The sequence below is a fragment of the Rhynchophorus ferrugineus genome, unplaced genomic scaffold (assembly GCF_030347505.1).
Source record: "Rhynchophorus ferrugineus isolate W39M unplaced genomic scaffold, kcgeb_rfMv2 rfM5, whole genome shotgun sequence".
In the NCBI taxonomy this organism is placed as follows: Eukaryota; Metazoa; Arthropoda; class Insecta; order Coleoptera; family Curculionidae; genus Rhynchophorus; species Rhynchophorus ferrugineus.
In genome coordinates, this window is record NW_027472584.1 from 9,911,879 (window position 1) to 9,923,961 (window position 12,083).

Genomic DNA, 12,083 nt, shown 5'->3' on the forward strand with positions numbered 1-12,083 from the left:
CACTGACTGTTGACACTATGGACCATTACTAAGATATATATCCTTGCTTTGGCAGAAATCGAACATGTTATATCATAACATGAGGAGTATTGTTGCCTTGAACCTAGCAGCAACAAACCAAACACCAGACCCAGTTACTCATAGTAAAAGTGATGCATTTTCTAAACGTAATAAAATATAGGAATTAAAATTTACGAGTTCCTAAATAAGAAGAATAAAACAACATTTTAAACGCAATATTTATTTAAATTGAATGATACAGGTGTAATAGATTTATTATACATTTACACTTATATTATGTTGGTATTACAAAAAAATTACCGTAGAGAAATAAATCACATAAGGTAATATTAAAATAAGAGCAATTGCCACAAATTTGTGTAAAAACTAAATTTAAATGACTTTACGGCGAACTAACACTAAAACAATACTAACAAACTTTCTAATTACAGTAAAATAGAACGAATCTGAGTCAACAAATTCATTGTATCACACTCTTTCGCTTTAAGGGGCCTTTAGAAAAATACACTTGCAATCGTCTTGAAAAATGTACAACTAACAAACTGCATTCCCTTCAAACAAGTCTGTATTTAAATTACTTTAACAAAAAACTCCTTAAAATTGCCTTAAAATATGTAAATAGTGAATATACAGTTTGTTGTTTTTTTTTTCTGTACAAACTAACATGTAATATTAACATAATTAATCTCTACAAGATTACAGATGGCTTCGATTATCTTGGAGAGATATTATTTACACTGAAGACTATGCTATTTATTATAGATTACAAACAAACTAACACATCAGTCTTAATATTTAAAATATTTTTAAGCAAAGCCGAAACCTTCAGAACACTCATGGATTGCCTTTAGCATGTATGCTCTCAGCTTATCATATGTCTCGTATACGGGAAGATCTAACTGATTGAAGCTAAAAATATTAAATTCGTTCATTAAAAATCAAATCAAATTCAACTAATCTATCGATTATATGATAAAATGGTCTTTTTATATGCTCACCAAGTATGTGCAGATGGTAAACGATCAGTCGATCGGTCGTCTCTATGAATTTGGAATTTCTGAACACCATTCATTCCTTCAAGGGCACCAAATCCCTGTAATGGAACCTTTGACGTTCCGGTAACGAACTGTAAGAATTTAGCACGATCTGCTTGATCGAATGATCTTAAAGCACGCCAGAACCATTGAATCTTAAAATGAAAATGAAATATTAATTTATCCCAAAGAACACATAAATAACTTACCTGTAATGAATTAGATTGATATTTATGATATTCTGTGTTGGATTTAAGATCATCAATATCGATATTAGGAAGTCCGGAAATTAGTAACTCAAGTTCTTGTTCATTGAAAATAGATATTAAACGCATAGGAATAATATCATAAAAGCCTTCAAGAAATGCTGTTAGTCTAAAAATAAAATGTTTATTTATTGATGATACATCAATATGACTTCAATAAGTTGGAAAATGTGATATTAATGAGTACTTACTGTTGTTTAATAGCACCTGTCATCTTCATCTGACATACAAGTCTAACATATTCCATCTTATTTTCTTCAGTTACAGGAATATGTCGACCATTAGCGATTAAATCTCTAGTTTCGGTTACGCCAAATTCACTAATTTCAGTGCTAAATGTCAAATCCAGACCTAAATTATTTATATTATTCTCCATCAGGTACACTAATCCACGATAAAAGCTGTAATCTTCACTTTCCATATCAGTATATTTAACTGGTATTCCTAATATATGTTTATAAAATGATCTAGTAAAATAGCATTCTAGTAGTTTATTATCATAAATGGCTTTAGCTGAAAAAAAAATCAACGTGATTTTAACCACTAAAAGATACTTATTACAACTGCTTACCAATTACTCGTCCAACAAATTTATAATAACACAAATGATTTGAATTATAATGACTGGCAGAATTAATCATATATGTTACGCGATCACCCGGCGATACAGTAAATAGAGCATACATCGGGTTGAAGATGTCTCGAGAAATAATCACGTACCACTCACGTAGAAGGCCACCAGCATCCTGCCCCTCTTCATCTGTGTAATAAAACAAATTAAGTACGCAAAATAAATAATATTTTCTTTAAAATACCTTCGAAAACAATATAAAACCTGTTCTTCCATTCTTCAGGTGCTCTCCTGAATAGTTCTCTAAATGAGTCTTCAAATACATTACTCCTTCGAACATGGACGGCCGTTTCTTCTCTACGAATACCATGATCCATACGTTCAAGTTCAGTTCGGAAATAACGCCTTTTAATATCAAAATCGAGAATTCTTGTATGATCTACCAAGACAGCAAATGGTCCATCTGCCAAATGCGCTGTACTCTGTCTTAAAATTTGATTTAGAACAGTACGATGTCTTTCCGCAAAACTTAAGAATTTTTGTTGTTCCGGAGTTACTATCCGGTTAGCAATTTCGGCCTGTCTATGTTCGAAGTCAAAACTAACTCGGTGCTCATCTGAAGATGATTCGTTCGTTCGATTTGATGTATTTTCTGCTTGTCTTTCCTCATCATCCTCTTCTCCACCTTTATAGGTGAAAGCGCCTTGTTGAGGGGAATGTACTAGGAAAAATGCCTCTACAGTAGGTTGAAGGACCAATACAGCATGATGATCAGGAGCATCTTCTAGTTCTGAGAGACAACGACTTAATGTGTCCCAAAGATTTTCTAAGGTATTCAATTGCTCACTTAGTGCTAAAAGTTCATAATCTGCGTTTGCTGAAAAGAAATATTAAAAATAGAATAATTAAAAAAAGTATTTTATTAGTACTTACTTCTCTTCATATTGGTTTTAATAGAGTTTCTAATTTGAACAATTACTCTGAGAACCCTAAGGAAAAATATTTGGCCAGAGGATTTGGAAGTTAATGGTATCATTGAGGGAAGCTGAAGTTCACAAGCCGTTTTTATCTTTGATGATGCAGTTATAACCACTTGCTCATTAGTAAATCGGTTATAAATAACCCCTTTTGATGTAGAAGGAGCATTTTCTTCTAGTTTTTTCTTTCTATAATAGTTATAGTCTTGAACATCCATTAACATGTCTTGAATTTGTTCATCTAAAACTATGCCAATTTCAACCGCTCCAGTTAATAGCAGGTTTAAAATATGCAAACTCATATCTGGTGAGGCACAGGCTAAATTAAGTAATAAATTAGTTGTATATTCTAGACCTTCTTCTGAACAATTCTTATATATAATCACATTCACAGCCAATGACAGAGCATTTATTGGAGGTTCATGACTGGGGTCAGTCTGAGCGCTTGGTTTTCTTATTCTATTGGATTTTGCTATATCAGGCATGCCAGCAGTAGTTACTGATAAAAGTTTTAGGAAATTATCAGTAAGTTGAGTATTGCGATAAACAACAGGTGACTCTAACATGTTTAGTAACCTTCCAAACACTGTGTTATCAAAAGATACAGAATCACTTTCACTAGGAATCGTAGTTGTCGGAGTCTTAGCGATGCTTTTGCCCTTTTTAGCACCGGCTGAATCTAATTTAAGCAGGATATCCCAGAAGTCAGGCTGGCCAGGAGCGATTAATTTTACAGGTGGAACGGTAGTTCTTTCGAGTATATCGTCACGGAAAAGCTTTATAGGTAGTAAACAAGATGGGAAAGCTTTCGCCAATGCCGTAAATAGATCTAAAGTATTTCGACAAACAACAGGAACAGCTTGTGGATGTATGCCAATGGCATTATTTCCACTTAATCTTTCAGCTTTCTTTCCCGATCCCTTGTTTACCATGAACACATTTGCAGCGCATCCTAATGCGGCTTCCATACGAATAGTCAACCAATGACCACCTGTATTGAGATGTCGAACATCCGTTTGTAATTTACTAGTTAGTGGACCGGCACGAGGAACCTAAAACATTTCATACAATTAACAAATAAATCTCTTTTTTCTATAATTTTTACTTTTCTTGTTGGTTTGGCATATATATTATCAGGCTCGGTATGCACACTTTTATCGATAATTGCAAGCAATGCATTTATAATCCACTCTCTTGTAGGTGAATGATAACATAAATTCCTTATAACTCTGTGCAATCTTAATTTATTTAAATGGGGGTCATCGGTAAACAAAAGTATCAATAAACATGCTATTCCATCGTGATCTAAGAGCTGTCGTCCACGAATTCTCATCTACAATACATTTAAATTAACAAAATGTCTTTGATCAAATAATATAGAACAAAATGATATTACTGTTTATATACTGTATTACTGTAAATGTACATTTCTCAGTAATTATATAATGTACAATACGAGGTATTAAATAAATATAAATATTGTATGCTCTTACTTGTGAACTGACACTTCTTACAGGCGTTGACATAAAGCTTCTATTCCACGGACTCCATCCACCCCTTTGAAATGTTAAAGGTCTATGAGCCTGGCGACCACCTCTCGACGTATGTCTTATAATTGCTGGTAAGTTAGTTTGCAAAAATCGCTCTTGGGCTATTTGCCGATTGCGAGCATACCAATCGCGTCTCAAATTTTGTGCTTCCAGTGCTAAATCAGGCGGTAGAGCAGACATTTGAGAATCTTCCATATCTGAGAGAATCTAAAAATAATCAATAATCGAATGCAAAAATCACTTAAATAATTAAAATTAATCGAACCATTGTCCTAAGAGATGGTTGCAAGGTTTGGAAAAACGCTTGAGCATCAACTGGTTCATTAGGTGGTGCTCTAGCAGCGGCCTGTCTTTGTTGTTCTAATCTTTGTTGAGTCAATACCTCTTCTTGTAGTGCTGGTGGTAATGCCGCCAAAAACTCTGGGCTAACTTCTTGTGGGCCTTCATTAGTAGTTGAGCTTTCCCCATTTGTGGTTGTAGTCTCTGCTGCGCGAGCTGCTAAACGTTGTTGTAAACATAAGATTCTATGTTGTTCTAAAACTTCCCGCCTAATCTCTGGGGGTAAAGCCTCTAAAAATGAAGGATCAACACCTTCTGGGATTTCTTCATCATCAGGTGCATTACTAGGCCCTGCTCCAGTAGCTCGTATTGCTTGAGGAATTTCCGTAGATTCTCCATTTAAATCTATACAAATAAATATGTTGATTTAATATATAGTTACGGACAATATAGTATATTTAATAAACAAACAAAACATACCTGAGGCACCACGAGCAGTAACTGCTTCGTTAGAAAGTCTTTCTGAATGGCTCGGTTGTTCTGAAGAGCTGTTACTGGAAGCTGCTTCAGTTTGAATAGGATAAGTTTCATCTGAAAGATCTTCGACATGTTGATTAAGAGTTTCCTCAAATATAGCTTGTAACGATACTGCGCCTGTTGAAGCGAAACCTCGACCTTGTGCAACGTGTTCTTCGGCTTCTGCAAGGTTTCTGGGAGAAAACAACAAGCGGGCCGCAGAATCAAATGGATTGGATGATTCGCTAAACGGAAAAGAAAAAAGCATTTTATCCATTATAAATTTAATATTAGCCACAATACCTAACGTCTGACCCTGGTCGACTATTACTTCCTTCACTTCGATCTGCTGGTTCGCCGGGATTTGTCTGAACAGCCGCATTTTGAGTTGGTTCGTCAGGTAAACTTTGCGAATTTGAAGTTTCATTCCGAAGAAAACTTAATTCTAGTGGAGACAGAACGATCTCATTTTGTACATTATTGTCCACTTGGTTTGCATCATTGGAATCAATCTCTGAAGAAGCTTCAAGGGGTATTCCGTCAATATCTTTTAAAGTTAATAAAAAGAGACATTTAAAGCGGGGCTATGCACAGCAATAATTGAGCAAACATTAACTAACCAATTTTAAAACATCATAAATAAAAACAAAAATCAAGGACGGCTTTCCAATTTTTTCATAATTTCCGTTTTAAAGAAAACTAAACTACTAGAGGAAAAAGCATACAGACAAGGTTATAGGTCTAATAGGATAAAGATCGCGGAAATATAGAGTTAATTGTTTCGTATATATTTATCTGAATGCTGATAATACTTCAAATATATATAATCTGATGTTGAATCAGAACTGAAACAAGCAGGGTTACCTTCTCTAAAACTACTGTGAGTTAAAGAGCTCCCAATGTCTGATGCCAATGCATCAATATCGATATTGATATTGTCTTCAGGTGCATCTACTATTGATCAAAAAAATATTAAAACATATAGGATGATAAAAATACGAAATTACCTGATGTGTTTAGGCCTCCCAAGATGTTGCATGGCATGCGAAAACCTGCAGTTAGGGCGACCGGATCAATATCGATATCGATATCCCCTTCTGAATCATCATCTGTTTTAATCATTTTAGAATAAGTACGCTCACATCATCGTATGTAGCAATAAGACTCTTACCTTCACGATTAGCACGTTCCACAAGAACATCTGTTACTGCTACCCTCACATCTCTAACATCTTCAGAGCGATCTTCATTACCGTCTCTTCCTACCAGAAAGATGTTAAGACAAGCAATATAACTTTAATATAAATTTTACCTCTAATTGAACCGCTATCTCCTGAGCTGGAATCACTACGAAAGTGAATTTGAAGCGGATGACTCTCAGCATTTGAACTTTGTTCTCCTGTGGTGTTACGATCTGTAATCTCCGACTGACGACCTTCTGAAGGGTCTGTAATTGAAGTTAAAATTATAACAATATTAATACATAATAGGTTTTAAAAATATTTCTTTACCTGTACTGTTCTGATCAGTTTCACTGTCACCTACATAATTAAATAGCATAACTTGTGGCTCATCTTCATCATCTTTCAACTCTTGCCAATTTTCTGCTTTGGTGTCACTTGAACTTTCAGCACTATCGGTGTTATTTCTAGCTTTTCGCTTTCTAGATTTTTCCTCCTCTTCTTTGGTTTTTTTAGCTTTTAATTCCTCATTTCTGTACTTGATTAACTTAGGCATCAGCCTGTTGCAAATCCAAGTAGTACAATCTAATATCGACTCTAAATCTAAAAATTTAGACTCCATATTCCACCAGTGGAGAACAGGGGGAACATGGCTTAAAGTAGCTGCCAAACTTGGCCCAAACAAATAACCAGATTGATCAACAAAATCGATCTGTTCTTCATTTGGAGGTAATAAACCGAAATTATCCATTATAACTACCCTAGCCTGTTCCCGAGATATATCTGGTGGACCATTTATAATATTGTTGGACATCAAATGCGATATTGTATCATGATTACCGAGTAGTCTAAAAAACAAACATTAATTCAAATATAATATATATACGATAATTATATTACCTTTGTAGTATTACGGGAGGGTTAGGATTCCTGGGATTAAATAGGTATTGATATCTTCTAGTGCGATTTGTACGTTGCGCTCTAGATACTGCAGCTTGGGTGGTCTCGGGTACATGTCTCGACAACAACAACGGATGGACAATCACTAAATAAATATCATATATACATTATGAAATAATATATAGAAGATAATAAGAATATGTATAGAAGATATAAAATATATTACCCTGATCGCCAGAATTCTCTTCTAGCATAGCAAATCCACTATCCGACCATCGTATTCTCGAGACTTCATTATCACTTTCATAGTGAATCATTAAAACATCCTCATCTCTATCATTAGTAGTGACCCTGAATACACTGGAAGATTCCTCCACCAATTCAGTATCTAAAATTATAAAATTACGATTAAATTTTTTTAATGAGTATTGACATTAAAAGTGCCGACCTCTCAACCGACGTCCTGAGAGCATTGAAATATAAGAAAATAAATTAATATTGATGAAATATATAAGTATTAATTTAAAAATAGCATACCTCTACCTCTACGCTCGCCATCATTATTATCATCATCTTCATAATTATTTTCATCGTTATCATCATTATCATCAATGTTATCTTCGTCACCATCCTCATCATTATTTCCCTCATCTTCAGCTTGATCTGATGGGTTTGAGTCAGATTCTCCAGAATCAGTACTCATCAACTCTTCCTACAACATAAAGAACATCAGGTTTGTAATTTTTTACTTATTTAAATAATGTACCGTTGCGTCTCTCTCTGGATCGTAACCTAGAGGGCCGTCATCATCAAGTTCCATAGACGCATTGGGATCTCTCTCTGTGCCGCTTTCTAAAATATGTTCCATAATTTCTTCAAGGCGATCACCTTCGCCTTCATTTTCATTTCTTTCGGTTGCGGTTTCTGATTGGGTATCTTCAACATTTTCTGCATCTTCTTCTTCTAAACGTACCGGTTCGGTTGCTGTGCTTGATCCAGCAGCTGGGTCTTCGGCTCCGCTAGCGTTAGGCTAACATTAAAGCATTATTAATAATATACATAATTAATTATAACGTTCAAATATTACCTTACGACCCTTTGCCGCTGCGGTATTTGGACCAGGTTGATTGATAGTCCTTGATAATGATTCTAATGGTTTTAAAGCAGCGTTAGCCGTAAATGACGTATGTGGAGAAGATAAATCCAAATAATGAGTAATTTTAGCTAAATCGTTAAAAAGCCCGCGCTTTATCATCATCTAAAAATAAAATTGTAAATAAAAAAGTAAATCTTCATATCCTTTTAAAATTAAGTTACCTTAATTATGTTGTTGACTTGACTAACAATCATTACCCGCCCGGTCGGCGTTACTGGACAATTATCAATCATAGTAGATATAATGCCGCATATATGTTGAATTTGGCTATGTTTTTCTGAAGATTCGGGTAATACGAGTGCTCTAGCTAATGCTGTTTTAACTTCAGTGACTAGAGTTAGTTGTGCGTCTGGCGAATGATTTGCTGATGATAAAGCAGCAATCAACATTCTACACATTGTGGAACAGTCTGAATCAGAAATATCTTCAGTTTCTGGTAATATTTTATCGAATATAAATGCCAATGCGGATGTATCTTCTTTAATAATATCATTACAACCTGCTATATATGTATATTCGGTTATAAGTTTTGCGATAGGTCCGTATGAAACCACAGCGTCCGCTAATATTTTTAGAATTACAGACTTAGGCAGCATAGGTTTTTGATTGATATTTTCATCTTTTTTGTCAGTAGCACTTATTGAATTTGATTTAGCACTGTCTTTCTTTTTACTATCATTTGTTGGCGTTGAAATTGTAGACGACTTTGATGAACTGGGTTTTGATGAACTTCCCTCTGAATCAGAATTCTCCATTTTATCTAGTGTTTCATTTTTCTTTTCAACTAACGGCTTTAAAAGTGCATCTAGTAAATCATAAATTACCTGAATGGATACACCCTCCTCTAACGGTGGTGCTTTATTTCTTGTAGGGGGCTCTACTCTAAGAGGAAAAACAACATCAAAGCCTTCGCCAGGTTTGCTAGATGAAATATCTATTCTTAAAATGTTATTAGCAACTTGAAAGAAAATATCTGGATCTCTTGTAACTGCTGCTCCAAGTTGTCTACACAAATACACTAAATCTTTATATGCTGGTGGAATAGTACTTAAGGTTCTTCCTCTTATAACTTTTTCCATTGCATAAATCAAAGTATTTGGTTCCTCCAGTGAGTGCCTTATTAAAATTGTTGCTAATACAGCAAAACCTCCAAAATCATTTATATGCCTCATACTTAACAGACATTTAATACCACCGGCTTTCACAAAGACTTTCGCCATTTCAAAATCTCGAGTGAACCTAACGCACACTTGTAGAATTGAATGCAATAAATCACGTTCTAACGGTAAATGTAAAAGGCTAACACAAGCTTCTAAAACATTTTTCATTTGATTCTTTGATAGAGGAGGAATTGGTAAACATCGTGCTCGTTCTTTGGCTGTGAGTTCTACAAATAATGGGTCTTCAGGGGGCTCTTCATTTATATTCATACAGCTGGGGTGTGTTGTCGTAAGCAATGTCATTGCAATTGGTCTATTATTACCAGTTTCATCATTCATTTGCAACATATTGGAAAATGTGATTGTGTATCTCTTTCTTCCACATGTTACTCTTACGTTTTGATCTCCTGACCAATATGCTTCATTTATAATTCTATTATTTGAAGATGAATAATGAGACCATTTGGCAGTAACCAAATCGTACCACCGCCATACACGGTTAGTACTAATATGCATTTTATTCCTCCTGTCTGTTCTAATTGCAACTTTGGAATAGGTGTCAATAAGCAATAAACATGGCGCCAGCCATTTTGGTGCTGCAATTGAAGAACATTCTTTATATATTTGTTGAATTCCTACTTCTGCATGTTTGATTAACGTTGTAACAAGTTCCAACAACGGTGTACCATATATCGCCATAAACGGAATTTTCATTTCATAATAATAAGAAACTTCATAAAATAAAATGAACAAGTGAGTGTAATTAGCTAAGCATTTTGATGTTTCGCTCTCTGATATGTCTTTATTAAGACCGGACTCACTGTTCATCATGCGATCTTGAAGATTTTTTGCATTAGATATAATATTTTTAACTAATGATTCCAATAAAGTATCCCTATACATTTTCCCATTACGTTTCATAATAGTCACCAAAAGCTCACACGTTTTATGAACAAGCTCGGGCATCTTATTTAACAGCTCCAAACACATTTTTAAAGCATTCTCGGTAAAGTCATCAAGAAGATTATCCAGTTCTTCCATGACAGCATGATGACTATCTAAACTGTTGCTGTTACCACCCAAAGAAATTGCAATAGCTTGTAGTACCTAAGATTTTAAAAAATTATGAGTTTATTGAAATTTAAATGAAGAAAGAAACATACCTGGTCATCTTCAGCTTCGGCTTCCATAGTTGAAGTGGAAGCGCGCGCTTGAGGAGGATGAGTAAGTAAGTAATCAGTAGCCTGTTCAAGTGTGTTAGAATGAAGTAGAGCCTCAATAGCATGTTCACGTGAAAATCCCATATCAACTAACTGTCGTAAGTTATCATCATTATCTCTAATGACTGGTCCAGTGCTAGATGATGACTGATCAGATTTTGCTTCTTCTTGCTTCAGCTTTTCCTTGATAATTTTTTCTCCCCAATATATATGTCTCAAAATGGTTAATATGGTTTCAGTAATCCGTGCACCATATGAAGTAACTGGTATATTTTTCCATAATCTTTCAATACTATCAAAAGCAAGTCTATGTATCTGAATGAGATATTTCAAAGGGTCAAAATTGTAAGATGTATTCGCCCTATTTGAGAAACCATGTGGGCTTTCTAATATTGCTTTTGGATTAACCATTTTTTCTAGTAATTGAAGCCAGGCATCAAGAAAGCCTAATGTTCCTTCGGGGAAGTTAACTTCACCTGAAGTACTATCAACAGCTTGTAACGCCCACCTGAACGTTTTAAAGAAAATTGCTTGGCCTCCCATATTAATAAATTTCTTCAACATTAAATAGTATGGAAACCGACGTTCATCAAATAACATTGGACTAGTGAAACCAACACTGCATATCAGAAAAGTGAGCCGACATTTAGGTGTTGGGCATGGAGGCAGAGAATCACAGTCTAGGCCTTTAGCTAACAAAGCATTTAATGCTCGTGCAACCTAGAATTATACAGAATTATACTCATATAGTAAAATTTCCTTATCAACACAAACCTTCCTTGCTTGAGGAGTCGGAGTAGGTAATGCAGCAACTATATTTTGTCCACGACGTTGCCTAATAGGTGATCCAACACAAAGCTTTACTAAGAGCCCAAAAAGCTCAGCGAGAGCTCTACCTAAACGTGACGAGGCTCCCAACAATGGCTTAATATATTTCAAATTTCTACTGTCAGGTTTGGATGATTCCCCTGATTCTACTTCCATTATAGGGTTAGATGCAGATAATGGATCTATCGCTTGAGAATGAGATGACCCATCATTAGACACATTTTGTGTTGTCTCACACTGAAAAATCATTTTTTATAAAAAACGCAACCTATATATATAAAAATACTCACTCTATCAAAAAACTGATTTAATTTTTCAATACTTTCTCGTGTAAAATCACATTCAGATGGAATTAAGTCATCACTGCAATAAGCAAGTAAAAGGGTACTCTCCCATACTAAGGCTGTGTACAACTCTGCCAACCC

At 34.9% G+C, this 12,083-nt stretch overlaps 1 protein-coding gene across 4 annotated transcripts in view; it reads right to left on the minus strand.

Moving 5' to 3' along the window:
* Positions 1–225: 225 nt before the first annotated feature.
* HUWE1 (HECT, UBA and WWE domain containing E3 ubiquitin protein ligase 1) overlaps positions 226–12,083 on the minus strand; it is a 158,327-nt gene continuing 146,469 nt past the window's right edge. For 2 of the 4 annotated variants that reach the window (XM_076405283.1, XM_076405282.1), the window contains 26 exons: positions 11,949–12,082; positions 11,605–11,895; positions 10,774–11,550; positions 8,612–10,717; positions 8,382–8,552; positions 8,061–8,324; positions 7,832–8,006; positions 7,521–7,682; positions 7,295–7,439; positions 6,725–7,242; positions 6,526–6,660; positions 6,386–6,475; positions 6,222–6,323; positions 6,079–6,168; positions 5,518–5,761; positions 5,179–5,459; positions 4,685–5,103; positions 4,363–4,626; positions 3,975–4,202; positions 2,826–3,921; positions 2,137–2,769; positions 1,893–2,081; positions 1,513–1,834; positions 1,265–1,430; positions 1,020–1,210; positions 226–930 (listed from right to left, as the gene is read on the minus strand). In XM_076405283.1, the coding sequence (XP_076261398.1) occupies positions 828–930; positions 1,020–1,210; positions 1,265–1,430; positions 1,513–1,834; positions 1,893–2,081; positions 2,137–2,769; positions 2,826–3,921; positions 3,975–4,202; positions 4,363–4,626; positions 4,685–5,103; positions 5,179–5,459; positions 5,518–5,761; positions 6,079–6,168; positions 6,222–6,323; positions 6,386–6,475; positions 6,526–6,660; positions 6,725–7,242; positions 7,295–7,439; positions 7,521–7,682; positions 7,832–8,006; positions 8,061–8,324; positions 8,382–8,552; positions 8,612–10,717; positions 10,774–11,550; positions 11,605–11,895; positions 11,949–12,082 (9,296 nt within the window). In that variant the 3' untranslated portion in view covers positions 226–827. The remainder of the gene's footprint in view (positions 931–1,019; positions 1,211–1,264; positions 1,431–1,512; positions 1,835–1,892; positions 2,082–2,136; positions 2,770–2,825; positions 3,922–3,974; positions 4,203–4,362; positions 4,627–4,684; positions 5,104–5,178; positions 5,460–5,517; positions 5,762–6,078; positions 6,169–6,221; positions 6,324–6,385; positions 6,476–6,525; positions 6,661–6,724; positions 7,243–7,294; positions 7,440–7,520; positions 7,683–7,831; positions 8,007–8,060; positions 8,325–8,381; positions 8,553–8,611; positions 10,718–10,773; positions 11,551–11,604; positions 11,896–11,948; position 12,083) is intronic. The other 2 variants (XM_076405284.1, XM_076405285.1) reach the window with 2 other exon arrangements.